At 45.1% G+C, this 14,907-nt stretch overlaps 1 protein-coding gene and 1 pseudogene across 1 annotated transcript in view; one reads left to right on the top strand and one right to left on the bottom strand.

The window, feature by feature from the left end:
• The window catches only part of LOC132808526 (zinc finger protein 850-like), a 104,503-nt gene that overhangs the window by 12,292 nt on the left and 77,304 nt on the right, over positions 1-14,907 (top strand). The window contains 1 exon segment of the mRNA XM_060822158.1: positions 576-593. Coding sequence (XP_060678141.1) covers positions 576-593 — 18 coding nt within the window.
• Positions 11,245-13,334, bottom strand: LOC132808529 (zinc finger protein 239-like; annotated as a pseudogene).

The raw sequence follows: 14,907 nt of genomic DNA on the forward strand, positions 1-14,907 counted from the left end.
TGTCAAACCCTTTTCCCTGATTGTTGCCTTAGTCAGTATCTGTTAACCATTAGTGAAAACCTTAATCCTAGACGAATGGGAAGCTGTGCCATTTACAACCCCTTCTGAAAATAAACCAACAACGTAATCTTCTTAAAGGAGCAGCATGATCACAACAAAAAGCACCTGAACTGAAACCTTTGAATCAAAAGGTTATGCAGTTAGCAGGACAAGAAAGCAGGTTTTAATTTCACCAATCAATTTAAATCAGCCCCATTGGCTACCAAAAACTTATTAAATTTAAATCCTAAAGTTTGGACAACAGGACCAATCCTATCATAAAGAATCTGTGCTCTCAGTCATCTGTGTATTAGAGAAAGCATCATTTAGTAAAACAGAGAAGAGCATTCCTGACAGAGGAATCGGAGGAGGTATCCCCGACAGAAGATGGCACAGAATATTCCGGAAGACACACAACCTGGTTGTAATCTGAGCGATTAAATTCTATTTTGTGTTATCTGAGGGGGACATGTATTGATTGGAACAGTATACCAGAAGAATCTTGATTTATTCCAGAATACTCAGTAGTTAAGAAGGATTTATTCAGTTTGTTAGTAGTTTCATTCATTTGTTCACTGTGAGAGTTGGTTAAATAAATTGCTGATTGTTGATTTTAAAGTGTCAGAGATTTATTTTTAACACTACAGCAGGTTACACCACTTATCACACTGACTTTACAGATTAAAGGGCAACGTGCCACTCTTTGGACGTTTTGGTTTGAGATCTTGGGGGTGGGGGGGGGGGGGGGGGGGGGGGTGGGTGGAGGGTGGATTCAGCCTTCACTTCATAACAGTATTGATGACATTATCTTGAATGCAATGGAGTCAATATTAATCCCAGCCTCTTGGTGTGGTTGTGGGTGAATCACCTTAATTTGGCTCCTGACTCAGAAACCGCACAGAGAATCAACTGCTGAAACAATGATTTGCACTTTATTGCACTAGCAACCACAAGTAAAACCCCTCAGGTCCATTCACCCTCACCCTCCAAACTTGGCTATCACCCAGTTGATGGCTGAATTTAACTGGGTTTCCACCGACAGTGCCCATCTCTGGAAGTGTCCAGGAGTTTGATGCAGTATTAATCTTCTAAGTACTGCTGCTGCAGCATCGTTCTGGAGTTGAATTTTGGTGGCGTTTCCTCATTTTCAAATCTGTGGTGTGACTTTTTTTTTTAAGACTCTAACATCACCTCCCTTTGCTGGACACCTCAGCTCTGTAGCTTACCTTCTTATCCTTGAGGGTTAGCTGTCTGTTTGAAACAGCCTGCTCTGCAATTAACCCCTCGCTGTCAGGGCTTTCCTTCCACAGGCAGAATTAATTGTCCTTTTGTCACACCATTATTAAACAACATTATCTTGCCTGTCCCAAGAAACAACTTAGTGTTCCCAGGGATGGATAACTAGCAGAAATTAGTCCATTTATCGTATTGAATCTGCTCTGCCATTCAATCATGGCTGATATGTTTCTTAACCCCATTCTCCCTGTAACTTTTGAACCCCTTGATACTCAAGAATGAGTGAATGGTGGAGCAGACTCAATGGGCTGAATTGCCTAATTTCAGTTTCTGTGGTGTCACAGTTTCTCGTCGGCCCTTTCGTTTCTTGGTCCAGAAAAAGTTATTGTTGACTCATGAAGTTGGGGGAAGTTCTGGAGTTTACAGGTGCACACCACGCTCCTCCCGGAATAACGATTCTTCCTGAGATACTGGCAGTTCATGAGATCCCTGGATATCCCTGAATACAAATCGATGTGTCTGGAAGTCTCTGCTGCTACTCTGGAACAGAAGGTTATGAGGAGAAAATTCAGAAATCCGAAGAGCAAAGAGACTTGGGACTTCTAGCCCAGGATTCTCTCAAGGTAAACTTACAGGTTGAGTCAGTAGTGAGGAAGGCAAATGCACCAATGGCATTTATTTTGACAGGACTTGAACATAAAAGCAGGGATGTACTTCTGAGGGTCTATAAGGTTCCGGTCAGGCCACAATTGGAGTACTGTACGCAGTTTTGGGCCCCATATCTCAGGAAGGATGTACGGGCCCTGGAACATGTTCAGAGGAGGTTGATGAGAAAGGTCCCAGGATTGAAAAGCTTAACATATGAAGAACATCTGAGGACTCTGGGTCTATACTCAATGGAGTTTAGAAGATGACAAGGGAACTAATTGAAACCTACAGAATACTGAACAGCTTAGACAGAGTGGATGTTGGGAAAATGTTTCCATTGGTCGGAGAAACTAGGACCCGAGGGCTCAGCCTTCAAGTAAAGGGAAGACCTTTTAGAACGGAGATAAGGAGAACTTCTTCAGGCAGAGAGTGGTGTATCTATGGAATTCACTGTCCCAGAAGGCTGTGGAGGCCAGATCACTGAATACATTTAAGATGGGAATAACTAGGTTCTCGAGTATCAAGAGGATCAAAGGTTACGGGGAGGATGGGGTTGAGAAACTTATCAGCCGTGATTGAATGGTGGAGCAGACTCAATGGGCTGAATGGCATCATTTCTGCTCCTATAGTCTTATGATATGCTGATGTGTGGAGGGGTGAGGATGGGGGAAAAGAGATAAAGAGGGGAATACAATTAAGGTGAAGCTGGATACGGATACATAGAAAGTAGAAGAATTGTACGATAAATTTCAGACTACATAGAAGCACTGGCATACAGAGAGATCTGGCCATATAGATCTCCAAAAGTGGCAACACAGGCAGGTAATGTGATCAAGAAGGCACACAGCACGCTTGCCTTGAGTGTAAGAGTTGGCGAATTATGTTACAGCTATTTATTCCGTTCACATTCAGAATATTGCAGAAGGACATGGATGCTCTGGGGAGAGGGTATAGAGAAGGTTCACCAGGACATTGCCTGGTCTGGAGGTCTCATTATGAGAAGAGATGGGGTAAACCTGGATTATTTTCACTGTAAAGATAGAGGCGGAGGGATGACCTCGACAAAATGATGAGACATACCGATTGGCTGGATGGGGGTGGCATGGTGGCTCAATCATTAGCACTGATGTCTCACAGCACCAGGGAAACTGGTTCGATTTCAGTCTCAGGCGACTGTCTGTGTGGAGTTTGGAAATTCTCCGTGTCGATATGGGTTTCCTCCGGTTTCCTCTCTCAATCCAAATGTGTAGGTTAGGGTGGAGTGGCTATGCTAAATTACCCACTGCCCAGGGATTGGCAGGTTAAGTTGGATTGTCCGTGCTTAAATTGCCCCACAGTGTTCAGGAATTGAAAGTTAGGTACATTAGTCAGGGGTAAATGTCGAGTAATAGGGATAGGGAAATGGGTCTGTGTGGATTATTCTTTGGATGTTTGGTGTTGGGCCAGATAGTCTGTTAGATAGTCAGAGGCTTTCCCCCTCCCCAGGGTGGAAAAGTCAACTACAAGAGGGCATAGGTTCAAGGCGAGAGGGGGACAGTCTGAGGGAGAATTGAAAGGGAAGATTTTTCACACAGTTGGATGCTGGATGCCTGGAATGCATTGCCATTGGATGTAGTGAAAAGAGGCACCTTAGCAACACTTAAGGTATATCTGGATAGACACATGAATGGGAGGTGAATACAGGGACAGGAACCACACATCGGCAATAAATAGCAGGTCTAAGTTATGATTAAGAATTGGCACAGGCTTGGATGGGGAGGGGGTAGGGGGTAAAGTCAACTTTCAATAACAGGGGATACCTGTATGCTGATGAAGGGGTGGGTGGAGGCTCAGGTGTAGCATAAACACTGACAGAGGCCAATTGGATGGACTGTGCTGGAGACTCAATGGGACAGAGACAAATGTATCTATTTCAGATCTAACTGCACTTCAGCCGCTTCTGTGGACTGTTCCGTAGGGATGTTGCAATCCCAGGCTCAGAGAGCATCAGCCCCCATTGGAAGTAAAATGGGTGAGAGAGCAACAAGTCAGCATAAAGGAACCCCTTATCCCTCCTACTTCACCCACTAAACAGGGTTTAAGATGCGACTCTCAGCAGCGGTACCAGCAGAATACAACCCGAATCCCTGCGCAATCTCACTTGTGAAGTTGCTGGTGTCTCCACAAGTTGCACGACTGGGTGAAGCCCTTCCCACACACTGGACAGGTGACCGGCCACTCCTTGGTGTGGATGTGCTGGTGTTTGCGCAGGGTGGAGGAATCGCAGAAATCATTGCTCCACACGGGACAGGTGAACGGCTTCTCCCCAGTGTGGACGTGGAAGCCGAGCAGCAGGTGATACGACCGGGTGTAGCCCTTCCCGCACACGGAGCAGGAAAATGGTTTCTCCCCGGTGTGCATCCGTTGGTGCGGCAGCAGGTGGTGTGACTGAGTGGAACCCTGCCCACACACGGGGCAGATGAACGGATTCTTGCTGCTGTGGACCTGCTGGGGGGCCAGGAGGTGGTGTAACTGAGTGAAGCCTTTCCTGCACTGAGTACAGGTGAATAGCCGCTGCCCGACATGTAAACGCCAATGAATCTCCAGCGCAGATAGCGAAGGGAAACCATTCCCACACTCCCCACATTTCCACGGTTTCTCCATAGTGCAGGTGCCCTCGTCTGTCTCTGACCTTAACAATCAGTGAAAACTCGCTCACACTTATAGCATGTGTGTGGTGTTACTGGTGAATCCTCTGATAATTGGAACACACTCATTCAGTCTGTAAAGCTTGTTCCAGTCACTACTCTGGTGTGTGGGTATGTGAGACTAAGTTTCCTGTCACACTGACGTTTAAAAGCTAACTAAGCAGACAGACCTTCACCTCTTTGTTTTCAAGGCCATCAATATCCACGTCCTCATGAATCAAGTGACTGTCAGACTTTGATGTGATGTTCAGTCTGAGATTTCTGCTGCCAAATTCTTCTCTTGTAATATTTCTGTGAAGTGATTGCAAAGGTTATCACAGTCAGTCCATGACAGAAAATCTGAAAGTAATTCTAGTTACTGTGGAACATTCTTTCCTCTCTTAATCCCAAAGATCTTTGTGGAGATCTATATGTAACTGTAAATCAACAGGGTTATGGGGCAGACTGCATACCTCCACAAAGAGTTCACATGGACTCAAGTTGCTGAATGGACCTCTGCAGTGCAGTATTGACACACTTACTGAAGATCTACAATATGCTGCAGTACGATATTACAAGCCCAGAAACAACTGCAAATCAGACAAGGTCTTTTCAGAAGTTGGACCATGAATTTCTGAAGCTGCTGCTACTCTTCTTCTCTCTCTCTGAATGAAGATTGATCTTCACCCAAACTGCAACTTCCTTCCTCTGTCCAAATATTTGTGAACACTGCCCTGTTTTTGAAGGATGGCATGTTTCCTGATCATCACAATTAAAGGGGTGTCTTCCCCCTGATGTGCAAAGGGACAGTCAGTCAGGGGAGGGCAGGGTCACATTATGTGAAATCTGTGACAGCTGCAACAATTCATCCCAACTCCTGTATTCAGTGCTCTGAAAGCAAACATGCCAAAAGACTTCCTCACCGCCTGTCTACCCATGACTCCACTTTCCAGGTGCTATGAACCTGCACCCCGACATCTCTTGGTTTGAAAGACTGCATATGAAACAGATTTGGTGCTTATTGGTATGTGTTATTATTTGGTGCTTATCTCGACTCTAATTTGCTATTTTATACTGAATGCCATGACTGATGAAGGCCAGAGTGCCAAAAACTTTCTACCTGTGACTCCACTTTCACAGAACTGTGAACCTGTACTCCAAGATCCCTCTGTTCCACTACACTCCTTAAAGTCCTACCATTCACCATGAAATTCCTGCCTTGATTTGACTATACAAAATATAAGACCTCACACTTATCTATATTAAACTCCATTTGCCATTAACGTTAAACCTATGCCCTCTAATTTTGGACTCCCCCACCCAAGGGAAAAGACCTTGCCTATTTACCCTACCCATGCCTCTCATGATTTTATAAACATCTTTAAAGTCACCCCTCAGCCTCCAAAGCTCCAGGGAAAATAGCCCCAATCTATTCAGCCTCTTCCTGTAGCTCAAACCCTCCAGCCCTGGCAGCATCCTTGTAAATGTTTTCTGAACCCTTTCAAATTTCATAACACCTTTCCTGTATCAGAAAGCACAGAATTGCATGCAGTATTGCAACAATGATGGAACCAATGTCCTCACTGAAGAAGATTTTAAAAAACAACATTTATAACTACAAGGAAATCAATTTGGTTGGGCATGACTTTCCTATAGCATTTTGTTTTGGCTGTCCTTCATTAACCTATGCTTTATAATATATAAGAAAATATTTTGAGGGATGGGATTGTTGCTCGCATGTCCAACATTTGCTCACCATCCTTCATGGCCTTTGGACCAAGCAATTGGCTACATGCTAGAAGGCAGTTGAGAATCAACCACATTGTAGTAGGTCTGGAGTCACATGATGTGTGAATGGTAGATTTCCCTCCCTAAAAGAACACTTTCACAACAATCAGTAATGATTGGACAAAAGCAACAGTTCTGGCAGTATCTATGAGGAGACGACAGTGTTACTGTTTTGAGTCCGGTGGCCCTTCAAAATTAGGCTGGATTCAAAACATTAACTGTTTTCTTTCCACAGATGCTGCCAGACCTGCTGCATTTTCCCAGCAATTGTTGCTGATCTCCAACATCTGCAATTCATTTCTTAGCCAATAATGGTTTCCTTGTTGCCAGTACTGAGACAAACTCTCACTTCCTGATCTTTTTATTCATTGAAAATAAAGTCCACTAGCATCCATGATGGGATTTTAATTTTTGTTCTCAGAAGACCGAGATCTCTGGGCTACTTAACCAGTATCACTAGATCACAATCTTCCCTTCAATGACAGTGACATTGACAATCTTATCCTGAATATTTTTCTTTTTTCATTCATGGAATGTGACACTTTGTCTCCCAAAAAAACCAAGTGCCAATTCAGAGGGCAGTTAAGAGTCAATCACATGACTTTGGATCAAGAGTGACACATTCACCAAACTGGGAAAGGACTGAAGATTTCCTTCCTTAAAAACAAGGTTATTAGTGAACAAGATCGGTACTTATGACAATTGATAAGATCACCAAAGCAGCTTTATATTCCAGATACATAAATTGATTTCAAATTGCATCGTGGCCATAGCAGCATCATTTTGAAACTCCAGATGTTAAATCCAGTAACAATGCCCAAATGTCACCAACTCCCTACAAGCTCTAGGCTTCCCAACACTGACTGGTCTGTAATTGCCAGTTGTATCCTTTTCCTCATTAGTATTTACTATTCAATTCAGTCCATTGAGTTGACTCTGCCATTTACTCAGATCACAATTATTCTGGTAAACATTTACTCCACTTTTCTGCCATTGTCCCATAATCCTCAATTCGCTTACTGATTTAAAAAAAACTATCTCAGCCTTGAATGCACATAACAACCCAGGCTCAACAGCCCTTTGTAGTATCAAGTTCCACAGATTTACTGCTCTCAGGAGAAATTCCTATCTGTCCTAAACATGCAATCTCTTATTTGGAGGTTACTTCCTCTGGTCCCACACTCACCCACTTTTCCACGTCTCGCCTGTCAAGTCTCCTCAGAATCTTGTACGTGACAATAATGTTACCTCTAATTCTTCTAACTTCTAATAAGCACGGGCCCAACCTATTCAGTTCTCCTCATAAGACATACTTTCCATCCCTGATATCATCATGGTCAACCATCTCTGGACTGCCTCCAATGCCAATATATCTTTCCTCAGGTAAAGGGCCCTAAACTGTTCATAGTATTCACTTGTGGCCTGACTAGGGCCTTACATAGGTTCACTATAACCTTCCTATGTTTATACTCAATTGAAAAGGCCAACCTCCCATTTGCCTCCCCATTACTTACTGAAATTGGATGAAGAGATTTGTGGATGTGATTCCAAATCCCTCGATTCTAAAGTTTTCTCCATTTAATATTCAGTTCTTCACCTCCTGACAAACTGCATGACCTCATTTTCCCATCTGCCAAGCTTTCGTTCATTTGCTTAACCTGTCTATATCCCTCTCCAGATATCTAATGTCATCCTCACCACCTGCTTTCACATCAACTGTCTCTTCTGCAAAAGTACATTCACTTTACTTATCCAAGTAATTCGTATACATATTGTAAATAATGTTGGCCCCAGCGCTGATCCCTGTGGTACACCACAAGTTACAAGTTGCCATCCTGAACATGCCCCTTACCACAACTGTGGTAGTTAGCCAATCCTTTATCCATGCTAACATTCAGCCTCCAACACCCTGGGCTCTTTGCTTACCAGTTCATGAGAGATGTGAATATCATTGGCTGTGCCAACAACTCTTTCCAAACTGACCTTGAAAAGGTGGTCCTGAGCTGCCTCTTAAATTGCTTCACAAACACGGTGTGGTCTGCAACAATGTTCAGGAATGAGTTCCAGCATTTTGGTCAATAACAAAGAAGCAATGCGATATATCTTGCAGTCGGAATCCTGTGCTGGCACTGACCTGTTCTTGGTGGTTGAGGTCATGGTTTGGAAGGTGCTTTTGAAGAACCACCACTCATGCAATCAAGCCAGACTGACAGATTGTGGCCTCAGACTCTGCCATTTGATTTTCCTCATCAATCTACATTCTTTCCAGCTATGTTTCAGTCTGAAACTGCCACGCAATGCCTTCTGTTATGGCTTAAAGGTAAGAATACACAAGATAATCAATTACATTTTGGGTTGTATAAATCTTAGCCTGCCAGAATTATTTTCTTAGGCTTGAATTAAACTGGGTGACTGCATGAAATGGTTTGTTGCTCAGACTTGAATCTTCATGCTCAAGGAGACAGTGCCAATAATATCATTAAACTCCTTTTTTTGTTAAAAAAGGGCAAACTCTTGATGTATTTTTACAACTTACTGGTATTCACACCTGCACATTCAATGTCAAACTCAGACATCATAAATGAAATTACACCATTAATTTTGTTTAACAACAATCCAACAGATTTATTAATAATACAGTGAATACCATGTCCGATTATTGTGAAATTAAATTTGACCAAATAAAATGTAAAATTGAGATGAGAGATAACAAATGGGGGAAGGGCAGAAGGTAAGAAATGCAGCATCATAGAAGGTGTTCCTCCAGGGAGTGTATTTTACCAACTACAACTGCTCAATATAAACAAACACTCTGACATGATCCTCCGGTTTTAATGTAAACCATACCCCCATACAGTAGGTACCATTTAAATAAGTTAATAGATACAAGCCTTGAGTAAATCCAGCCTCCAGCCGGACCCCCCGCTTCTTGGAGCTCGGACCTTCCTCCAGCTCCGGGGGGTTGTTGAGCTCCTGGGCTCCGGCCGCCGCCGAAGAAGCCGCGGGCGCCGGCTCTCTCTCCTCCACCGCCGACAGTTTTAATTTGTTTTCCCGTTCACCCGGTAACCGTCACCTCTTGTTTGAAAAGTTCCGACTTTAATGTGAAATGTATTTTAAAGGTATTTTCTGAGGTAAACGATGCCTGTCTGCCCCCCTCCCTCCGTCAGAAACCGCAGCCTCGCGCCGCCATCTTTGTTTTTCTTCTCCTTTCCGTCTCCTTCAGTGACGCGCGTCATCCGCGCCTCCTCCAATCAGAGCGCACGTTACTCCATCTGACCAATAGCGGCCGCGTTTGCGTCTCGTGTTGTCCCACCCTCTGCAATCTCTCTCTCCGATTGGTCGGTACTGACCACAAGCTTTGGGATTGGTGGGGAATGTCACAAGCGGCTCAGTGTATCCGCCCTTTTCATTCCCGTTCATTCATTCAACAGCAGCTGACCCAATTTACTGCAACGGGCTCTGGGGCTATAGCGGTAGTGTCACATATTCAGGGGCAAGATGTGATTTTTAACGATTTCAACTATGGCACCTCCACATCCATTCATTCAACCGAAGAGGACTCAATTCAGTGTAATGGGCTCTGAGGGTATAATATTTGTATCCCATGTTGAGAAGAAACCTCTCCCCATTCATTCAATAGAAGAGGACCTATTTGCTGCAGAGGGTTTTATTTTATGACGCAGTGGTAGTGTCCCAATCTTCGAGCCCTGAAATCCCACTGCTATGAGGATGCGTGGTAACACATTTTTTAGTCATAAGTCACATGACACCAGGTTATAGTCCAGCAGGTTTGTTTGGAAGATCTTACAGAAATATATTCAATTCTGAAAGAAATAGAGATAGGATGTTGCACTGGAAGGTGAAACTAGGATAATACCGCGTGGCCTCAAGATTAGAGGAAGCAGGTTTAAAACTGAACTGAGAAGAAACTTCTTCACCCAGAGGGTTGTTCATCTATGGAATTCCTTACCCAGGGAAGGATTTGACATTACTTCAGCAATCACTAGAACAGTAGATATTTTTTTCAAAAACGTAAAAGAATTAAGGGATCAGGTGAAAACGCAGGTAAGTGGAGTATAGTCCACGAAAAGATGAGTCATGATTTTATTGAGTGGTGAAGCAGACTCGAAGGGCCGGAAGGCCGACTCTTGCTCCTCGTTCTTATGTTGAAATCACAAGCTTTTGCAGTGCAGTCACTTCAGCAGATGAAGTCATGAAAAAACAAGTGCAGGAAAGAGAATTTAGATAAATGAAAGACAGAGCATCTCGACGGTCAATTACTTACTCCCATTCCTATTTATGATGATCTTACTACACAGCAAGTGGTGTGTTTTCCATTGTTTTTAAACAATGGAAATAAACAAATATTTAAGATGAACAGTTTGTTTTTCCTCACTTGGACACATTGTGACCTACGACAATTTATATAGCACTGTGAATATCATAAACCCTCTCATGAGATATCATAGGAACAATTCATAAACTAGATCTGTCACTGAGTCACTCAAATAGATAGAAAGGAGAAAAAATCCCAACATGTGCAGGATGCTAACGAAAAGTCAGCAACCTGAAATGGTAACAGGAGCAAGTGAACAGCCCCAATCAGGAAACTCATACTCTGACGCCCACTACAGTACCTTGTACTATTCTTCACTGAACACTGCAATTGTTTTCCTTTTCAGTTTAATAATCCATCTCTAATCTGAATACTGTAATTGAATCTGACTCCAATACACTCTCTGGGAGACAGTTCCAGAGATCAAAGTATTTTCAATCATTAACAAAGTAAGTTTTGGATCCTGCCCAAAGACAATTTCGATGGACTTTTGCTTCCAAACATTTACAGTAAGTTCTTGGCATGGACACATTTCCAACTTAGTAGGTTTATTCAAATTTTATAACATATTGGGGGGTAGCACACTGCTTAGCATTGCTACCTCACAGCATAAGGGACCCAAGTTCAATTCCAGCCTCAGGTAACTGTTTGTGTGGAGTTTGCATGTTTTCCCTGTCTGCACAGGTTTCCTTCCACAGTCCAAAGAGGGGCTTCGGTACATCTGTGTGGACCTCCTCCAGTTAACTGAGGGCAATGGGGCACTATGAGGATCAGTAGATCAGACAATCAGTCAGTCAGCAAGTTCTCTCCGGGAGACTTGTCTCAAGAAAGGCAGCGGTTTCTTATCTCATCCATTCTCCTACCCTCCACAAACTCCACACAGACAGTTGCCCCAAGGGTGGAATTGATCCTTGGTTCCTGGTGCCATGAGGCAGCAGTGCTAATCACTGAGTCACCATGCCACCCCTAAGCCACTGTGGGGTTGCAGTCCAACAGAAAACAAATACAGTGCACCAACTCTCCCACTGCACCCACTGTCAGGAGAATCAGTCCTGGGGAGGACTCACAGCAGTGTCAGTGGTGGAATCTGATTGCTGTGAGCGCTGGTGCCCCCGCTGGTGCTTCCGCACGTTGCGGGAAAATGTAAACCTCTTCCCGCACTCAGGGCAGCTGAAGGGCCTCTCCCCGGTGTGGACTCGCTGGTGCTTCAGCAGGGCAGAGGAATCGCTGAAGGCCTTCCTGCACTCGGGGCAGCTGAATGGCCTCTCCCCTGTGTGGACCCGCTGGTGGGTCAGCAGTGTGCAGGAGCGGGTAAAGCCCTTCCCGCACGCTGGGCACGAGAACGGCTTCTCTCCGGTGTGGACACGCTGGTGCCTAAGCAGGGCAGAGGAATTGCTGAAGGCCTTCCCGCACTCGGGGCAGCTGAATGGCCTCTCCCCTGTGTGGACCCCCGGTGGGCCACGAGGTTAGAGGAAACAGCAAAACCCTTCCCGCACTCGGGGCAGGAGAACGGTCTGTCGCGGGTGTGGATCCGCTGGTGGGTCAGCAGGTTGGAGGGCTGGGTAAAGCACTTTCCACACTGGAGGCAGGAGTACGGCCTCTCCCCAGTGTGGACTCGCTGGTGCCTCAGCAGGTGGGAAGACCTACTGAAAGCCATCCTGCACTCAGGGCAGCTAAAGGGCTTCTCACCCGTGTGGACCCGCAGATGGGTCAGCAGAGCAGAAGAGCGGGTGAAGCCCTTCCTGCACTCAGGGCATGAGAACAGCCTTTTCCCGATGTGGACCCACTGGTGCCTCAGCAGGGTAGAGGAATCACTGAAGGCCTTCCCGCACTCAGGGCAGCTGAATGGCCTCTCTCCGTGGACCCTTTGGTGCTTCAGCAGGTCCGAGGATTTGCTGAAGGTCTTCCCACACTCAGAGCAGGGGAAGGGCCTTTCCCCAGCGTGGACGCGCTGGTGGGCCAGCAGGTGGGAGGAGTAGGTGAAGCCCTTCCCACACTCAGGGCAGGAGAATGGCTTCTCCCCAGTGTGGACTCGGCGGTGGTCCAGCAGGTGGGAGGAGCAGGTAAAGCCTTTCCCACACTCGGGGCAGGAGAATGGCCTCTCCCCGGTGTGACTTCGCCGATGAATCTCCAGGACAGATGGGGCATGGAAGCCACTCCCGCAGTCGCAACACTTCCACGGTTTCTCCACGGTGTGGGAGTCCTCTGGTTTAACCATGGCCGCAGCTACAGCCTCGTGTACGGCCCCTGCCCACAGTAACTTCCTCTTTCCTGGCCGTATAACTGTTTCAGGCTTTACACACAATGCGCTGTAACAGTAGAGACTCTCATCCAGTCCCGCTGATGCTGAAAATGGTCTGAAACAGGAACCAAAATGTTTTGCTCCTTCTCACAGAATCATAGTTGAAAATCGTGGAGGTCCCGATGGATTGAGTGACTGTCAGACATTGATGTGAAAGTGGGGACTGCAGAGGCTGGAGAGGAGTTGAAAAGTGCGGTGCTGGAACAGCACAGCAGGTCAGGCAGCATCCAAACAGCAGGAGAATCGACGATTCAGGCATAGGCCCTTCATCTGTTGATTTTTAAACTTCAGTCTTCAGATCTTCAAATACTCTGGTAAAAAAGAGATTACAAAAGTCATCAAGGTCAGTCCAAGGTAGAAATTCAGAACAAGCTACTCCACTTTCTGCAGAACATTTTTTTCTTTTGCTGTTCCACAAAATTGAAAGCATCCCACTCTCTCTCCTCCTACTCCATTCTCACTCAACTCAAATTAATTCTCCTGAAGTTGCTGATTCTGGATCTTACAGGGACAGAAGAAGCAAAAACGTCAGGACTGGCATCCGAGAATTTTGGATAACACCACGTGAAAGTTAATATCTTTCAGGATATTGCTGACAGTGAGCAAGTCTGATTTTGGGAAGCAAAAGAAGTGTAAATTCAGGTTGAACCTGCAATACAGCTTCTTGATAAAAAAACAGACATGAATTGGTTATCGTCCCTGTGGTGGGTGGTGGGGGTGGTGGTGGTGGTATGTGGTGGGTGGAATGAGACATCAAGACATTGACACAGACAACCAGAGAGAAACTAAACATATGGACATGGCAAATGTTCGTGGCAAGCCAGAGTCAGATTTACAGCACAGAACAGCCCCTTCGGGCCATCCAGATATCCTGGCCTAATCTAGTCCCATTTGCCAGCACTTACCCGTATCCCTCTAAACCTTTCCTATTCATATACCTATCCAGATGCCTTTTAAATGTCATAGCTGTATCAACATCCACCACTTCCTCTGGCAGCTCATTCCTTCCACACACCACTCTCTGCATGAAAAGGTTACTCCTTAAGACCCTTTCAAATCTTGCCCTCCTCCACTCTAAACCTTTTGCCCTTTGGTTCTGGACTCTCTCACCCAGGGAAATGTCCTTGTCTATTTACCCTATCTATGCCTCTCATGATTTTATTAATGACTCTCAGTCACCCCTCAGCCTCTGGTGCACAAGGAAAAACAGCCCAGCCCATTCAGCTCAAACCCTGACAACATCGTTTTAAATGTGTTCTGAACCCTTTGAAGTTTCACAATATCATTCTGATAGGAGCGAGACCAGAATTACACACAATATTCCAAGTGGTCTACCCAATGTCCTATCAGCCACAACATAACTTCCCAACTCTTATCCTCAGTCAGAGGATTGGGAAAGTTTTCAAAACCCACAAAAAGACAACCAGGAAAGAATGCAGGGACAAACCAAATTGGAGGGTCAGTTTGGAAGCATCAATGAGAAAATGGCGCACTGGGTTTATTGTTACCCGTTCTTGAGTACGTATACGTATTTCTCTTCTGCCCATCGCAGTTCCTCTGTGCTGCAATGTGTGGTGCCTTGTTGAATTAATCTCCTGATGCAGCTTCGTTTGTGGGTGTTGGGATGATTGCTTCTGTAGTTAAGTATTTGATCCGTGTGTATTGTTTCCTGTAGACGCTAGTTTGAAGTTCTCCTTAACTGTTTGCTCTACTGTGACATCTAGGAATGGCACTTTGTTGTTGTTCTCCTCCTGTTCAAACCAGGAGCCCCCCTCAGGCCCACAGTCTCACTACCTGGAACACCACTATACAGACTAGTCAAAGAACTCCAGTGAAGACTAAAAAACTGAGAAGATTCATGCCACTCCATTCACTCTACCCAATAATTCCTG

The sequence above is a fragment of the Hemiscyllium ocellatum genome, assembly GCF_020745735.1.
Source record: "Hemiscyllium ocellatum isolate sHemOce1 chromosome 27 unlocalized genomic scaffold, sHemOce1.pat.X.cur. SUPER_27_unloc_7, whole genome shotgun sequence".
Taxonomy (NCBI): Eukaryota; Metazoa; Chordata; class Chondrichthyes; order Orectolobiformes; family Hemiscylliidae; genus Hemiscyllium; species Hemiscyllium ocellatum.